Source organism: Pan paniscus, chromosome 12, assembly GCF_029289425.2.
Source record: "Pan paniscus chromosome 12, NHGRI_mPanPan1-v2.0_pri, whole genome shotgun sequence".
Lineage (NCBI taxonomy): Eukaryota > Metazoa > Chordata > Mammalia > Primates > Hominidae > Pan > Pan paniscus.
In genome coordinates this window covers 18,598,035-18,615,340 of record NC_073261.2, presented here as the reverse complement: position 1 = coordinate 18,615,340, position 17,306 = coordinate 18,598,035, and the positions used below count along the sequence as shown (strand labels likewise).

Genomic DNA, 17,306 nt, shown 5'->3' with positions numbered 1-17,306 from the left:
GTGCAGTGGTGCGATCTCGGCTCACTGCAAGCTCCGCCTCCTGGGTTCACACCATTCTCCTGACTCAGCCTCCCGAGTAGCTGGGACTACAGGCGCCTGTCACCACGCCCAGCTAATTTTTTGTATTTTTTTTAGTAGAGACGGGGTTTCACCGTGTTAGCCAGGATGGTCTCAATCTCCTGACCTCATGATCCACCCGCCTCGGCCTCCCAAAGTGCTGGGATTACAGGCGTGAGCCACCGCGCCCGGCCAAAAACTTTATTTTCATCTCTGATGTACAGAGTACGTGTAGATATGAGCGCATGATGAGAGCTGCTAGAAGATCCAGCGGCCAGCAGTTGTGATTTTATATATAAGTATTGTGTATATATATATATATATATATACACACACACACACACATAAACCTCGTAATGTACTCCAGAAACAAAAGTGAGGCCAGCCACTGGACTGGTGGATGAAGACTTTCTCTCGGTGACTGATGATAGGGACACATTCAATTAAATCAACATGATTTAAATCCAAATTCATATAATTACTCAGAGAGATAATTCAGATATCATATTGAGTGCATTTTTTCAGAGCTCAGAGACAGGCAGCTAGAAAACATATTTTTCTCAGGCTGGGCACGGTGGCTCACGCCTGTAATCCCAGCACTTTGGGAGGCCGAGGCTGGTGGATCACCTGAGGTCAGGAGTTTGAGACCAGCACGACCAATATGGTAAAACCCAATCTCTACTAAAAATATAAAAATTAGCTGGGCGTGGTGGTGGGTGCCTGGAATCCCAGCTACTCGGGAGGCTGAGACAGGAGAATCACTTGAACCTGGGAGGCAGAGGTTGCAGTGAGCTAAGATCACATCACTGCACTCCAGCTTGAGTGACAGAGCAAAACTCCATCTCAAAATAAATAAATAAATAAATAGATAAATTAATTAAATACAATAAAATAATAAAATAAAATGTATCCCTATTGCTGTGTGAGCCCATTTCTTTTTTTTTTTGAGACGGAGTCTCACTCTCTCTGTCAGTCTGGAGTGCAGTGGTGTGATCTCGGCTCACTGCAAGCTCTGCCTCCCGGGTTCACGCCATTCTCCTGCCTCAGCCTCCTGAGTAGCTGGGACTACAGGCGCCTGCCACCATGCCCAGCTAATTTTTTGTATTTTTTTAGTAGAGACGGGGTTTCACCGTGTTAGCCAGGATGGTCTCTATCTCCTGACCTTGTGATCCGCCTGCCTTGGCCTCCCAAAGTACTGGGATTACAGGTGTGAGCCATCACGCCCAGCCAAGCCCATTTCTTTTATTGATCGGTAATATTCCATGGTGTGGATATACCATAATGTTTAGCCACAAATGTGCTGATGGACATTTGGGGTGTTGCCTGATTCTGGCTATTACGAGGAGAGTTGCTATGAACATTCATGTACAAGTTTTGTCATGGACTTATGTTTTTGTCTCTGGTTAAATTCCTCAGGTGGAATCATGTAAGTGTATGTTCAAAATGTTAAGAAACAGCCAAACTTTTCCAAAGTGGCTTTACCAGTTACATTCTCACCGGCACATGAGGGAATGCCAGTTGCTCCCCAACCTTGCAACATTTGGTGTGGCCATTCTTGAACTTTAGTCATTCTAATAGGTATGGGGTGGTATTAATTCCTCAAAGAGCTAAAAGCAGAACTACCATTAAACCCAGCAATTCCATTACTGAGTACACACCCAGAGGAATATAAATCATTCTACCCTAAAGACATATGCATGCAAATGTTCATTGCAGCACTACTCACAATAGCAATAACATGGAATCAACCTAAATGCCCATCAATAACAGATTAGATAAAGAAAATGTGGTACATATACCCCATTGAATACTATCCAGCCATTAAAAAAGAATGAGATCATGTCTTTTGCAGGAATATGGATGGAGCTGGAGGTCATTGTCCTTAGCAAACTAATGCAGGAACAGAAAACCAAATACCATATGCTCTCACTTATAAGTGGGAGCTAAATGATAAGAACTTAAGAGCACAAGTAAGGAAACAATAGAGACTAGGGTCTACTTGAGGGGGAAAGGTGGGACGAGGGAGAGGAGCAAAAAAGATAACTAGTGGGTGCTGGGTTTAATGCCTGGATGATGAAATAATATGTACAACAAAACCCCATGACACATATTTAACTACGTAACAAACCTTCACATGTACCCCCAAACCTAAAATAAAAGTTTAAAAAAAATGTGCATTTCCCTACTGATGTTTAGAATCTTTTCATGTGCTTGTCTCTCATCTCTTTTTCTTCTTTGGTAAAGTGTCTGCTGAAATCTCCCTATTTTTTGTTGGCTTGTTGTTTTCTTATCATTGAATGTTCAGAGTCTTCATTCATTCCACAAATACAGATAGTAGAACTTACTACACACCAGGCACTGTGCGCATCAAAGAAAAGGCAGACAAGATCTTTTTCCTCCAGGGAATGACATTCTAGGGAGCTAGTCTGCCATGGTTCTGGAAGACAATAGTGAGTCATGCTGTAGCAAACTGCATTTTTAAAAAATGGTCCCAGTATTATTTCTGATCTCAATGATGTCCCAGAGGATTGCCACTCATTATCACAAGATGGAGTCAACTTCCCTTCCCGTCTCCTGGGTGGCCATCTTTGGCTACCTTAATGAAGAGGCGCAGAAGTGACACCACAGGACTTTAGAGATTGGGTCACAGAAAGTGGTAGGGTTTCCACCTGGTGCATGCTCTCTCTCCCTCCCTCTCTCTCTCTGTCTCCAGACGATTGTCCTCAGAGCCCGTCTCCCATATCATGAGAACCTCAGGCCACATGAAGAGGCCACAGGTTGGAGCCAGCAGCCCTGGCAAAGGTCCCAGCAGACAGCCTGCATCCATTACACAAGTGAGTGAGCTCTCCGTGTCTCCAGCCCGAGCCTTCGGACTGCCTGGGAGGCTGAGCAGAGCCGAGACGACGCTTCCCTGATGAGCCCTCCTCAAACTGCAGATTCATGAGTAAAATATATATTACTGCTGTTGAAGGTTGCTATGTTTGGGAATGATTTTTATGCAGCAACAGATGACCAAAACACCAGCCACAGCAAAAAATAGCATTGTTATATTTAATGAAAATAAAATGTTTGGTATTCTGAATAGCTTCTCCCATAATAGATAGGTATATTTATGTAACCACACACATATGTATTTAAATTTTAAAACATGTGTGAAAACTATAAGTGAGTTCTCCTAATTTTATAAGCGTTTGCCTTAGAAACTTAAGATACTTGTTTTGCAGCAAACAGTCCGAGACTCTCAGAATTTCAAAGCTGAAAATGCTATTGGAGTTTATGGGCTCCAGTCCTCATTTTACAATCTAGAAACCGGAAGCCAGCAATCTTTCTGTTTATCTTGCATGACCTGGAAAATAAAGACACACATTCCTGCTTTGTCACTGTCATTATAACTTCTCTGTTTAGGATGAATTATACTAAATGTGGTAAGAAAATATCATTTCCTTCCTTATCTAAGAAAACACTTCTGTTTAAGCAGCTAAATTTGTCTCCAAAGTTATTAAAATTCCAACTTACTCACTGCCCACCGACAGTCCTGAGGCTGGTGGTGAAGGCGGCAGGTGCCGGGTGGGCACTCGGTCTGGGTTTACATCCCAGCTATGCCACCTACCGCCTGTGTGACTTTGCTGGTTTCACTTCATCCTTTCTGGGCTTACGTTTCCTCATCTGTAAGATTAAGATAATAATATAGCATATAGGCCTCATAGGATTTTTTGAAGAAAATAAATGAAATACCCTATATCAAAGCACCAGAAACAGCTGATATTCAAAAAATGGCAGCAACTCTTCCAACTCTGCCACCCACTCCAACAGCTGCCCCTGGAATTCCATTCATGGGTCTTTCTTATTGAAAAGATAAAGTAATTCATCTTTTTTAGCTCTCTTATTTAGCTTTTCAAGAAGTACATGAAAATCAGTGTGAGCCATCCGAAAGGGTTTAGGCCTTATTGGGATGGGAAACAGGAGGCATTAAAGTGGTTTAAGCAGACAAGAGACATGTTCAGAAGTTGCCTTTATAAATGATTGCTTGGAATGCCGTGTGAAGACAGGACTGGGATGGGTGGCTGACTGACTAGAGGACCAGAAATCTGTGAGGAGGCTGTGCTCATAATTACGGTAAAGCATGTCAGTGGCCTCAGTTAGAGTAGTGGCAGTAAGGCATAAATAATAATAATTATTACTACAGCTGTTGTTTGTCGGCCATCTATGTGACTGCTGAAAGAGGACTCATCCTAGGAGATAGAAAAGCAGGAGAAAACTATATTGTTGCAGAAGCAGAGTGTGTTTTAACGAAAAAGTAGACAACAATATGGAATTCTTTTTTTTTTTTTTTTTTTAGATAGTGTCTTGCTCTGTCACCCAGGCTGGAGTGCAGTGGTCCAATCATTGCTCACTGTGCAACCTCAAATTCCCAGGCTTAAATGATCGTCCTGCCTCAGCCTCCTGAGTAGCTGGGACCATGGGGCTACAGACACATACCACCACACCTCGCTAATATTTTAATATTTTGTAGGGGTGGGGTTTCACTATACTGCCTAGCTGGTCTTGAACTCCTTGGATCCAGCAATCTTCGGCCTCTCAAAGTGCTGGGATCCTCTTGATCAACAAAGAGAGGCCTGGAATTGTAACCGCTTGCACTGATGCCCACTGGAAAGCTATCCTACCCTTTACCGTATGGCCTGCACCCATCTGTTGATGGTTCTCAATCCCCTGTACAATAAACAGTGAGGTCAAGTGTGTGGGGTCTGTGAATAGTCCACAGAGGGAGAGGTCGTTCAATTCTTATTTAAACGGTGACATTTAATGATTACGGCGGTCAATTCTACTCCTTTCCACATCGCCAGGGTCTGCTTTCTTCACTGTGCGATGCTATAGCCATGTGAGTCATATCAGTGAAAGGAGACGGTGGCAGGCTCGGAATATGGATTAAACACTTGTTGCTAGTACTTGCTGTCAGCATCCTACTGGCTTTTAGCAGGAGCCTACTACAGAGGATGGCATAGCAAACCCTGTGACAACAGCATGGCTTCCCATGTCCCCTGTGTTTCCCACAGGGGGCGACACCAGCCATGCAGAGTGAAGATTGCACCAGGTGGGAGGTGCTCCTTGACGTCTCACCTGAGGACTTTTGGGCATGCTCCTCCTCTGAGTGTTGGGGGGCTCTGGCTCAGCACCTGCATTTGCAAGCACTGAAAGTTTACTGAAGAACCAGCTTTCTACAAGCATCCCCCAAAGGTCAAGGCTCCAGACCTATGGAGATCCACTCTGGAGGACGCCTTCAACAGTCAACACCCAAAAAAACCTCCAGGAGGTGAGATGACTCCTGAAGGTCCCCTCCCCGACATTTACTGCCATTCAGAGAGCCGACAGAAACAGCCCACTCCCACCCTCTGCCTTCTCCCAGTTCACACCAGGCTCCCTCACTTCTCCAACGCAGGATCCAGAATCTCTGAATTGGATGAGGCCTCAAAGACCATCCAGCCTAGTCCCTTATTTCGCAGATGAGGTTGTGGAGACGTCAGAAGCTGAAGTGGCTTGCTTCGGGTCATGGGTAAGAAAGTGGATTCGACTGGATTCAGTGTCCAGAAAGGTAGCCTCGAAGGGCTGTGCCTGTCCTCCAGAGGAAGCTGAGAGGAGGCCAGACCCCAACAGCCCAGCTGGGACTCCGTCCGCTTCCAACCTGGGCCTAAGCCTCAGGAGTGAGTTGAACAGCTCTCCCCGCATGAGAAGACACATAAACCACCCACTAGTGTGGTCAGAGTTGTGATCTGTGAAACTGGGCTAAAAACAGCAAGCTACATTTAGTCATTAAGACGTTTATTTCTGCAACTGCTTCCCACATTCCAAATCTATTCAAAAACCTATTCAAATAACTAAAACCTTGTTGGTAACTTTTTTACAACTCCCATGCAGCTTCAGGATGGCCTCGCTAGACACGCATGCAGTCTGAGCACCTGTTCAACCATACTCCACCAAGTCCTGCAATGATTGATGATAAGGCTGCACACAGGCCACCCACGTGCTCTTGACCAAAGCGGATCAGGCAGTCCCAGTCCCTCGCTAGGCATCCATGGGGAAATGTGAAAACACTTCACAAGATCTGGGTCTGGAAGAAAAATAGGCCTTTCATGAGTAGAGAAGAACAATCGAATCAGATGGAAAAGATGGGCAATGTACATCACAAAACTTTCAGTGTATAAGCACAACAAATCCACAGAAATCCATCCAAGTTCATGGAACCTGTGAAACTCATAGAAAGCTTGAAATATAAACTGTCCAACTAAGACAGCCCTAGCTCCAGTCAATAAGAGTAATTTCGCTGGGTTCTCCATGGTCCAGGGCTACTGGAATTCAGAAGATCCTGATATTTACAGCATGGATTGACAGGCTTTGGATATTTTGTTTCTTTTTACTTTTATATTCTTTATTTTGTTTAATTAATTTATTTATATTGAGACAGAGTCTCGCCCTGTTACCCAGGCTGGAGTGCAGTGGTGCCGTCTTGGCTTTGGATATTTTGTTTCTTTTTACTTTTATATTCTTTATTTTGTTTAATTAATTTATTTATATTGAGACAGAGTCTCGCCCTGTTACCCAGGCTGGAGTGCAGTAGTGCAGTCATGGCCCACGGCAGCCTCAACTTCCCGGTTCAAGCAATCCTCCAATCCTCAGCCTCCCAAGTAGCGGGGACCATAGGTGTGTGCCACCACGACCGGCTAATTTTATTTTATTTTTTTGTAAAGAGGGGTTCTTATTATATTGCCCAGGCTGGTCTCGAACTGCTGGGTTCAAACGATCTTCCCAGGAGGCCTCAGCCTCCCAAAGTACTGGGATTACAAGCGTGAGCCACTCCGCCAAGCCTGATATTTTATTTGAAAATACCTAAGCCTCACTTGCAGGACTTTGTAGCAGTTCCCGGCGGTCAGGATACAAAGAGAAACATGAGAAGCCCGGGTCCTTCCGCATTGAAGTTACTTCTTCTCAGGAGAGAACTTCCAACTTTCTTTACACTGTTAACAGAGCCTATAGCGAGTGGCAATCATGACTAAATACTTGTTCCTTGGGCTCAAAAACAAGGGACATTAACGCGAACCTCCCGGACCTGTGCGGCATGGCCGAGCGCTCCTCTTTCTTTATGCAGTTCTGCGCTGGAACACACGGGGGCAGCAGAGTCTAGCCTGACCCTGAGCAACGCACCGAAATGTTAGGGGCACTGCTCAGTTGATAAGCCGGGGCTGGATGATGTGCGCACATGTATTCACTTATACACACATACGTACATATACGTATGTAAAATGTATATACTTTTATATTATATATACTTCATATATAGTATGTATTTCATATATAATATATTTCATATATAGTATGTATTTCATATATAATATATATTTCATATATAATATATACTTCATATATAATATATACCTATATATTTATATAACCTATTTTATACATTATATAATATATATTCTTCATGGGGAAGGATTTCTTTACATCCTTCTGGTCTACCCAAAGTTGTCTTTAATAGGCATGTATTTGTTAAATAATCAGGAAAAAAAAAGAATTAACTTGAAAGTGGAAGAAAATGCACATTAATGAAAATCCAGGATATATATTGAGAGTTTTTCCTCACAAAAATATATTTCAGTTTACAAAATAATTAGTAATATAAGGACTCTAAGTAACAATCTCTATTCATGACTGTATTAGTCAAATGCCTTTGAGCACCTCATATGTGTATAAGTCACTCTTTTAGTTTCCAAAGATGGCAAGAGAAGTCAGATCTAGTTACTCCCCGCAGTGAGCCCACAGCTGACCAGCCGTGAACCCCAGATAATGACTGTTATATCAGAGGGATGCGCAAAATGCTGTGCAGACAACAGAGACGGAGACCGTGAACTCTACAAGGGCTGAAGTCCATGAGGATCTACAGAGGAGGGGAGGCTGAAGGTTTGTCTTCAAAGGTTAAGTAAGAATTGACCAGTTAAAGTGGCAAGTGGCGTATCAGACAGGGAACAGTCAAGACAAAGTTTATGGAGAGTTGGAAGAAGGAAAAGTTGGCTGGAGGTAGAGTGAAGGCTGAGCCATGGGGAACGGTGGTCCCGCCAGAGAGTGAACAGCCTTGACCTCTCGCTTACACTGCAATGGGATGGCTGGCAGAGGCTGTAGTTGAAGCCATGCCCGGGCTCTGGATACAGCTCTGCCAAGATAGGGCAGATTCGTGGTGGAGTTGGAAGGATAGAAGGGATGAAATATGTTGGTGGGTTCTCTATTCCAGTGACTTTCCAACTTTCTAAACTGCAACCTGCAATAAAGAATACCTTTTACAATGCCACTCAATATACAGAAATATACATGCATGTGTGGTGGACATTCATATAATGCAAACATACATACAATATGTAATGCACTCCGACCTTGTATGGTCTCTATTTCATTAATAGAGAGAGATTTCATAATCCACTAACAGGTCGCATCTTACAGTTTGAAAAATGCATTCTAAAATGGTTTCTCAACCTCATACCTTTGACATTTTGGGCCAGGTGATTGCTGGTTGTGGGAGCTGTCCTGTTCATTGCGCAATGTTTAGCAACATACCCGCTAGATGCCACTAGCATCCCCTTCCCAAGTTCTGACGGCCAATAATGTGCCCGGACATTGTCAAATGTGCCCTGGGGTGCAAAACTGCCCCTTGGTTGAATACCACTGCCCTAACCAAAGGGAAATAATCTGGTTTTAGGGGAAGAGGACGTTTGACCTCACATTCAGGAGTGAGTGGCCCTACTTCCATAGGGGGTCACTAACCACCAACAAGAGAGAAGAAACTGACCAATTTTGAGCATGAATGACGGAGAGGGATCTAGAGTTAGTGGGAGGTCCTAGTGATACACAGATACAAACAGGCATGCTGCAGACCTTGTCACACAGCCAGCGTGCCACCGTGGCCTACCTCAAACCACACCTGCCTGCCTTCCTCTGCCCCAGCCCACCAAGCCTGCCCACCACAGGGCCCTTGCACATCTAGCTCCCTGCAAAACTCTTCATTCCCTCTCCTCCTGCTGGGCTCCTGTGGACCATTGAGTCTCTTAAAGGTCATTTTCCCCAAAAGGCTGTCTCCACTCCCCCAGCCTAATGAAGCTCCCCTGATATGCCTTCAAGACACCCGCTAGTTGTCACTTTGAATACTTACTGCAAAAGGTAGTTATAAGAGTATTTGGGGCCGGGCACAGTGGCTTGCGCCTGTAATCCCAGCACTTTGGGAGGCCGAGGCAGGTGGTTCACAAGGTCAGGAGTTCGATACCAGCCTGGCCAAGATGGTGAAACCCCATCTCTACAAAAAATAGAAAAATTAGCCTGGCGTGGTGGTAGGCACCTGTAATCCCAACTACTCAGGAGGCTGAGGCAGGGGAATCACTGGAACCCAGGAGGCAGAGGTTGCAGTGAGCTGAGATTGCGTCACTGCACTCTAGCCTGGGTGACAGAGCAAGACTCCATCTCAAAAAAAAAAAAAAGGAGTATTTGGATGATTATTTGCTTGATTTACTTTTTCCCCCTCAAGACTGTGAAAGTCCTGAAAGCAGGGGGTTTGCCTGCTTGGCTCACCCAGAACAACAAGCCGACTTGCTAAATGAGGGAGTGGTACTGCCAGTTGACTTCATTCTTGGTCCTATTTTTATCTGTTTTGAGATGGACATTAATGCGCCTTTGGTGGGCTGGTCTCCTAGGGCTAATTGTCATTTCTTTGCAGTAAGAAATGTTGAAAAGCTTTTTAAATAAAATAATGAAAATACGAATTTCTCACAAAGGCTGAGTTTCTAATAACATAATTATTCCAACGCTCATCTTGAGACCACATAATTAAGAAACAGTAATACTTGGATATTTTTTTTAATTTGAGAGGTCTACATAAACGATTCTCTGCATGATTCTTTCTTTGATCATTGAAGCTGTCATTTTCTTTTTTCATTCTTAGGAAATCATTCCACATAACAAAATTGAATTTCTTTCAAGCCATAAAATTATTGGAACATAACATCTACCGTAACTTCATCTACATAACATGAAGTATATAATTTCCACTCAAAATTAATTCTCAATGTAAACAAGAATAACAATAAACCAAAATTCACTTATGTTTACTATGAAATAGATTTAACGATCAGGAAGTCCCATGACAAAAAAGGGAGATTCAGTGACGGGAACAGTGATTAAGTTAGCCAAGATGCTCAGCAGTAGGAGAATACACTTTTTTTTCCCACTTGGCAAAGCTTAAATAATTTTTTAAGTGTCAGATTCTGTTCTTATTTTATCAGCCAAAGGAGGCTTGGTTTCCAAGCCGTGTATCCATCAAGAAATTGGAATTCAAGCAAACACATATTTTGAAGTTTGATGCATTGAAGCCAAACACTGTAGAGACAATGATAAATATGATATGGTCCATCTTTAAAATGTTTTTGGTGTTTGTGTGAAACATCCTGTAAGCTGGAATTAAGCAGCAAAGAGCAATGATGCCCAGAAGCTGCAGCCCCGTGTGGCCCCCTAATTCCACAGTAAGACCCCTTATTTGTCTTCAGAATAAAAGATGAGCACACAGCACACATGGTATTGTGTCCCAAGTACATCAACTTTCCATGTTTTGGCGTGGAAACAAGAAACATCTTTACTTCAATTCCATAAAGTAGTTCTCTAAATTTTAGAAATATAAATATGTTTGCCTTTTGGGACCAATATATATATTTCCCCTTGAACTCACTTATTCATCCACTTATTGCACAAATGTATAAGGAGCTTGCCCTGCGCTAGGTGCTGTGATACCTGCTGGAGACACAGTGGTGAAGAGACACAGGACGTCTCAGCACACAGGTGAGACCCACACACGGGCCCCGAGTGCTGTGGGGGCACCAGGCACTCTGCTGAGTGCTTCATGTGCCTCGTCATCAACACAGCAACTCCATGGGGCAGGCACTGCCCTGGCCCTGAAATGAGTGAGGCCAAGGTGTGTAAGTGAACACGTGTTCACTTGCGCTGTGACCAGGTAAAGTCAGAAGTTCAGCCAGCACACACCAGCTGCAAGAACCCGGCTCTGAAGTCCTCATGTGTCACTAGTTCATGAGCTACTGATCACACACATGCAGTCACACAGATAAACAGTCACACCGTGCACAAGCTCTGGGAGGGGGACACACTGCATATGAGACTGTTTCAGATGGCAGTGCCCGGCCTGATGAGGAAGGGCAAGGAAGGCCCCCAGGGGATGCCTTGAGGCAGTGTGGAAGGGTGGGTGGGTGGAGTGCATAATATGAAGAGGGAGGGGTCCAAGCTCAGCACAGATGCCAAGAGCCAGACCTTTGAAAATATGTGGCCAAGACGCAGGAGTGCCTGGACACACGGAAGCCAGCTGTTACCAGAGATAGTGACATGCAGGTGAACATCTGGGGAGTAGGAGGTAGGGAAGGGTGTTACAGACAGGACACTACTCAGGACACTGCTCGGCTCTAGATAGTGCAAAGGCGAATTTTCCAAGGTAAATGCACTTTATAAGATCTCAAGTGCCACACAGATTCACAGTCACCCTTATTACAACATGGGGAAATTTTAATCACTGCTAATAGTAGATGCTCAAGTCCTAAGATCTTATGAAACAAGCCAAGAAAGCTACTTCTGATCAATTTCAAGAACAAGTAAAGAGAAAAGCAGGCCATTTGTGTACTGTTTCAAGCAAAAAGCAACAAGATGAATATTCTTCATGTATACATAGCCTTCATAGGCTGAAGGCTCCATCTCAAAATTCCCCTTCACAGCCTAAACCTTCCTCAGCCCCTGAGCTGACCACCCTGCCTATACCATATTTTTGCGTTTTTCAAATCACTGGCAAGTGTTATTTGGGAATTGTGTCATATTGGCTAGTTTTGTGCCGCCATGAGGAAGCTTGCAAGGTCTTTGGTAGTCAAGCTGATGACTTACGCTTCCCTAGACCAGCAGCTTTGTCTGGGCACACCCAGACGCGTGCAAACACTTTGAGCACTGAAGGTCCGCAGACCTCCGCAATCACTGAGCATTTGAGACAACTCTGGGGCCATGCATCCACCAGCTCTCAGTGCAGATCAGAAAAGGAGCCTCACAGAGGCTTCTCATTTATTTTACATTCATTACCCTGCTAATTTCCAAAGCGAGGTGCCTGAAGCTAGCTTAGCAACAAGCAGGCGTGACGGCTGTCCCACGGCTGATTCTGAATGTGCTTTGTCAGTGTGTTTGTTTTTCCTTCGTGCTAACTTTATCTTCAGAACCTATTAAGTTTAATCCCAGCAGTACTAATTAGAGGTGGCAACAACAGAAATCCTCTGCAAGGGCTTTTAGAAATCGACCGCCACTTCAGTAAGAACAGCCATGCTCTTCTTTTCATTCCTTGTCTCTTCCTCGGGCATTCCACAAGGAGCTAAAATCTGGTGTTTAGAGAGCTGAAGGGCACTTATAGAACCAAGCTCTACACCAAGTAAAAAGAGATTTTAAGCATATGTGGATTCAAATGAGAAATCTGTGCAAGTGTGCCACACACCTCTCTTAACCTCATTTGGGGATTTCTGTGCATACTGTACTTAAAACTAAGTAAGATAAGCTGTTTTTAAGGTGTCGTGTCTTGGTGGCGTTGAACCATAATTTTCTGCCTCCTCAGTGGAAGTTCAAGCTTGTGGTCATACAAGGAAATGTAAACTCTGAAACTGAAGAGCTTCACTAGGACTACTAGGGAAGTGCAAGTTTAGGGAAATGAAAGTTGTCTCCAGGGTATGACATCATCTGATGACCTTGTGATGAGCCCATGGTTTATTAAATGTGTTTAAAACACACATAGGGAAGTGAGGGGTGAGAGACGGGGCAGGTTAATAGCAGGGCAGCATTTGGGGGGAAGCCCAGAGCATGAGGCCTGGTTAGCACCATATTCACATGTCCTGTCTTCCTCTCCCACATCGGTTTTCCCTGCTGATGGGGTGGTGACGAAGACCAGATTTGGAGTTGGATCAGGGCCTCACAGACAAAGGGCACCTAAAGCCAACAGCACAGATGTGTCCTATTGGAGAAACACAGCAACTTGTTCTTCTGAGAGATGTGCTGCACTGGCTATAGCTGCAGGTCGCCAGTTAGCCTGCTGGACAGCCACAGTTTGATTGGCATGCTCTGGGCTGATGCAGGGGTAACAGAGCTGTCAGTCCAGTGAGGGCATGATCAGTAACACTATTTGCGCCATCATATATTCCATGTAAGACTTCTGTCTTCAATACATCACACCCATAATTAACTCACCATTGAACACATTGATGAATCTGCCCTTACTTCACAAGCCACTTCTCAGTCATTTCCTTACCCTAACACACCCTTTGAGATGCACCTGCACCTCATGAGCTGGCAGCTCGCCTACCCTCTGTGCTTAATATGCTTCTCAGTTTCACCCTTTTCATCTATTCATTGTTCTCTACAGCAAAGCTGAATATACTCGATACAGCAAAGTCATGTCACAGTAAGAATCTAAAGTCCATTAGGAGTAAGTTTTGGGAAACCTCTCCCACCAACCTATATCTAAGCTGAAATGGTTTGGGTCTGTGTCCCTGCCCAAATGTCATGTCAAATTTAATCCCCAAAGTTGGAGGCAGGGCCTGGTGGGAGGTGATTGGATTTTGAGGGTGGATTTCTCCCTTTGCTGCTGTTCTTGTAGCAGAGTTCTCAGGAGATCTAGTTGTTTAAAAGTGTGTGGTGGCCAGGCGCAGTGGTTCATGGCTGCAATCCCAGCACTCTGGGAGGCCAAGGCAGGCAGATCACCTGAGGTCAGGAGTTCAAGACCAGCCTAACATGGAGAAACCCCATCTCTACTAAAAATACAAAATTAGCTGGGCGTGGTGGTGCATGCCTGTAATCCCAGCTACTCAGGAGGCTGAGGCAGGAGAATTGCTTGAACCCAGGAGGCAGATGTTGCGGTGAGCCGAGATTACACCATTGCACTCCAGCCTGGGCAACGAGAGTGAAACTCCGTCTCAAAAAAAACAACCAAAAAACAAAACATAAAAAAACAAACACAAAAATTAGCTGGGTGTGGTGGCATGCACCTGTAGTACCAGCTACACAGAAGGCGAAGGCGAAGGTGGGAGAAATGCTTAAGCCAGGAGTTCAAGACTGCAGTGAGCTATGATTGGTGCTGCACTCCAGCCTGTGTGACAGAATGAGACTCTGTCTCAAAAAAGGAAAATAAGAAAGAAAGAAAAAAGGAAAGTAATTATAACTGCATTCTGGATGGTCCAAAAGTTAGAGACATAAAAATGCAAAAAAGAGATAAAAATTACAGTGTATGAGATGAAATATAAACTGGATAGGACTAATGTCAGATGAGATACTGCACCAAAAAAGATGAGTGAAATTGAAGACATAGCAACAGAAACTATCCAAAATAAAATGCAGAGATAAAAGAAGGGGAAAATAATAACAGATCATCAGTGAGTTATGGGACAACTTCAAATGGTCTAATATATATGTAACTGGAGTCCTTAAAAAAGAGGATAGGTGGAAACAGAAAAAAAAATGTGAAGAAATAATGGCCAAACTTTTTCCAAATTTGATGTAAACAACAAATACAGAGAACCCAGAAGTTCAATAAACTCCAAACACAAGGCATATAAATAAAATTACACCAAAGCCTGTCACAATTCAATTGCTCAAAATCAGTGATAAGGGCGAAAATAGGAACAAAAGACACATTACATACAGAGGAACAAAGTTAGGATGATCACAGATTTCATGTGGGAAACAATGCAAGCGAGAAGGTAGGGGAGCAACTTCTTTTAATGTACTGAAAGTAAAAACAAACAAAAAAACAACAGCTAAAACTGTGAACCTACAGTTCTATACCTCATAAAAACACCTTTCAAAAATGAAGGCTAAAAATAAAAATAAGAACACTTCAAAAGTAAAATAAATATTTTTCCCCCAGACTACAGGAGCTGAATACTATACCAGCAGATCCACACTAGAAGAAATGATTTTTAAAAAAGTTCTTCAGGAAGAAGGAGAATGATGCCAGATAAAATATAAAGACCAAAAAATGAAGACCACTAGAAATGGTAACTATAACGCATAAACATGTGTTTTTCCTGGTTATATAAATCTCTTTGTAAAAGATTACGGACTGAACAAAAATAACAACAGTGTAGCAATGGTATTTTAAGATACATTAAAGTAAAATATTTGACAACAGTAGCCAAAAATATCTGAAGGAGAAAATGGAATATATGTGAAATGGTATAAATCACTTGAAGGTACACTGTGATAAGTTAAATATGTATACTGTGAATCCTAAAGCAACCACTAAAAGAACAGAAAAAGAGCTATGGCTAATAAGCCAAACAAAGAATAAAAAATAAGAATCATAAAAATATTAAACATAGAATCATAAAAATATTAATATTAAAAATATAAAAATAATATTTTTAAATGAAGAAAAAGAAGAAAAGGAGAACAAATTACAGATAGAACAAATAGAAAATACGATGCAATTAAACCTATCCATTTGAATGATTCGATTACATTTTAATGGACTTGTGGGTTATTTTATGTGTATATATGTGTGTATATGTACATATATATAATAACCTACACACATACACACACACACACACACACAGGTTTTTGTCATGATTTCTGGCTTACAACTCCCATAGTCCTGGTTACAATCTTTTGCTATGATGTTGGGTGCTTTACGCCTCAGGGGCAGGCCTCAGAAAACAATCTCTCTGACCTCTTCCCGCCCTCCTTTCACCTGCCTCAATGCAGGACTCTAATCTTCCCCATCTTTCTGACTGTGGGTCATAAGACCCTTATTACAAAGGGGGTCCTGACCCATAACCTGGAGGAAGGAATGCTGACATCATGAAGCTTCCACAAAAAAACAAGAGAACAGGGTTCAGAGAGCTTCCAGATAGCTGAACATGTGCAGGTTCCTGGAGGGTGGTGCGCCCAGGGAGGGCATGGAAGCTCCACACCCTTTCCCTCTATATCTCATCCTCCGCATCTCTTCATTTGTATCCTTTGTAATATCCTTTATGATAAACTGGTAAATATAAGTATTTCCCTGAGGTCTGTGAACCGTTCTAGCAAATTAATTGGACACAAAGCTGAGGTCATGGGAAACACTTGGTCAGTCAGAAGTTCCAGAGGCCCAGATTTGTGATTGGCATCTAAAGGCTGGGGACGGGGTTGGGAGGGAGGGGAGGCCTGGGGATTGAGTCCTCAACCTGTGGGATCTGAAGCTATCTCCATGTAGTGTCAGACTTGAATGGAGGACACTCAGCTGGTCTCCGCTGCAGAGCCGACTGCTTGCTGGTGGAGAGAAATCCCCACATATATTGGAGTGGCCGAAGGCTTCTGTATTGACCACTGTGTTGGTAACATGTATTGATTGTTGTGTTGTGAGAGAGCATGTTTTAAAGTGTGCTGCTATTATCTCCTATGTAAAAGAAAAGATTACCTATACATAACACGGCTAAGTTTTGTCACTAAATGCTTTTAAAGTATGGAGGAAATATCTTTCCCATTTTCATCAGTCGCCTCAATAATTTTCTCCTCCAGAGACAAAGTCCAAACAAAGCAAAGTTTCAACTCTCAGTCAGGCCACTGGGAAGGGTTTGTTGAATCACATGTCATTGGGGGCAATATACATTCTGAACCCCAGGAATTACCTCCTTCAGTAGTGCTGGCTAGAATCCAAGGGCTCACTGCAGACCAGCCTATTTCATTCATGCAGGAAACACCAATGCTGTAATTAGCCAGGGCTTGCAGCTGCTTGATTTGGTACAGATGTGGTGAGGCAGAGGTGTTAAAAATCATGACTGAGCCATTACTCAGCGGATCAGCTTCCTTGACCTAAACGAAGAGTAAACATGAGGACCGGGCTCATGTTTGGCTCATTCTGGCTATTATATGGAAAGCGACTGTTTCACATGTGTGTTCAAGGTCCCAGCTCAGTTTTTCTACCCAGCAGCATGTTCCCAATTCACAGGCATAAAAAGATTGAACCTCTTCTTGACCAATGCTGACTAGTAACTCACTGGCCCTTCTACAATTATCTGGAAATTATTTCAAAAATTAAGATTTAAAAATATAATTATTGGCTGGGTGTGGTGGCTCATGCCTGTAATCCCAGCACTTTGGGAGGCCAAGGCAGGCAGATCACCTGAGGTTGGGAGTTCGAGACCAACCTAACCAAC

General features: G+C 43.3%; 1 protein-coding gene across 14 annotated transcripts in view; it reads right to left on the bottom strand.

The window, feature by feature from the left end:
- LOC117979235 (WW domain-binding protein 11-like) overlaps nt 1–17,306 on the bottom strand; it is a 268,867-nt gene that overhangs the window by 246,287 nt on the left and 5,274 nt on the right. The window contains exons 2-3 of one of the 14 annotated variants that reach the window (XM_055107459.2): nt 16,779–16,962; nt 3,574–3,723 (exon numbers count right to left, since the gene is read on the bottom strand). The exons of 9 other annotated variants lie outside the window; for them this stretch is intronic. In XM_055107459.2, coding sequence (XP_054963434.2) covers nt 16,949–16,962 — 14 coding nt within the window. In that variant the 3' untranslated portion in view covers nt 3,574–3,723; nt 16,779–16,948. 4 more of the 14 variants (XM_055107458.2, XM_055107460.2, XM_055107457.2 and 1 more) reach the window with 4 other exon arrangements.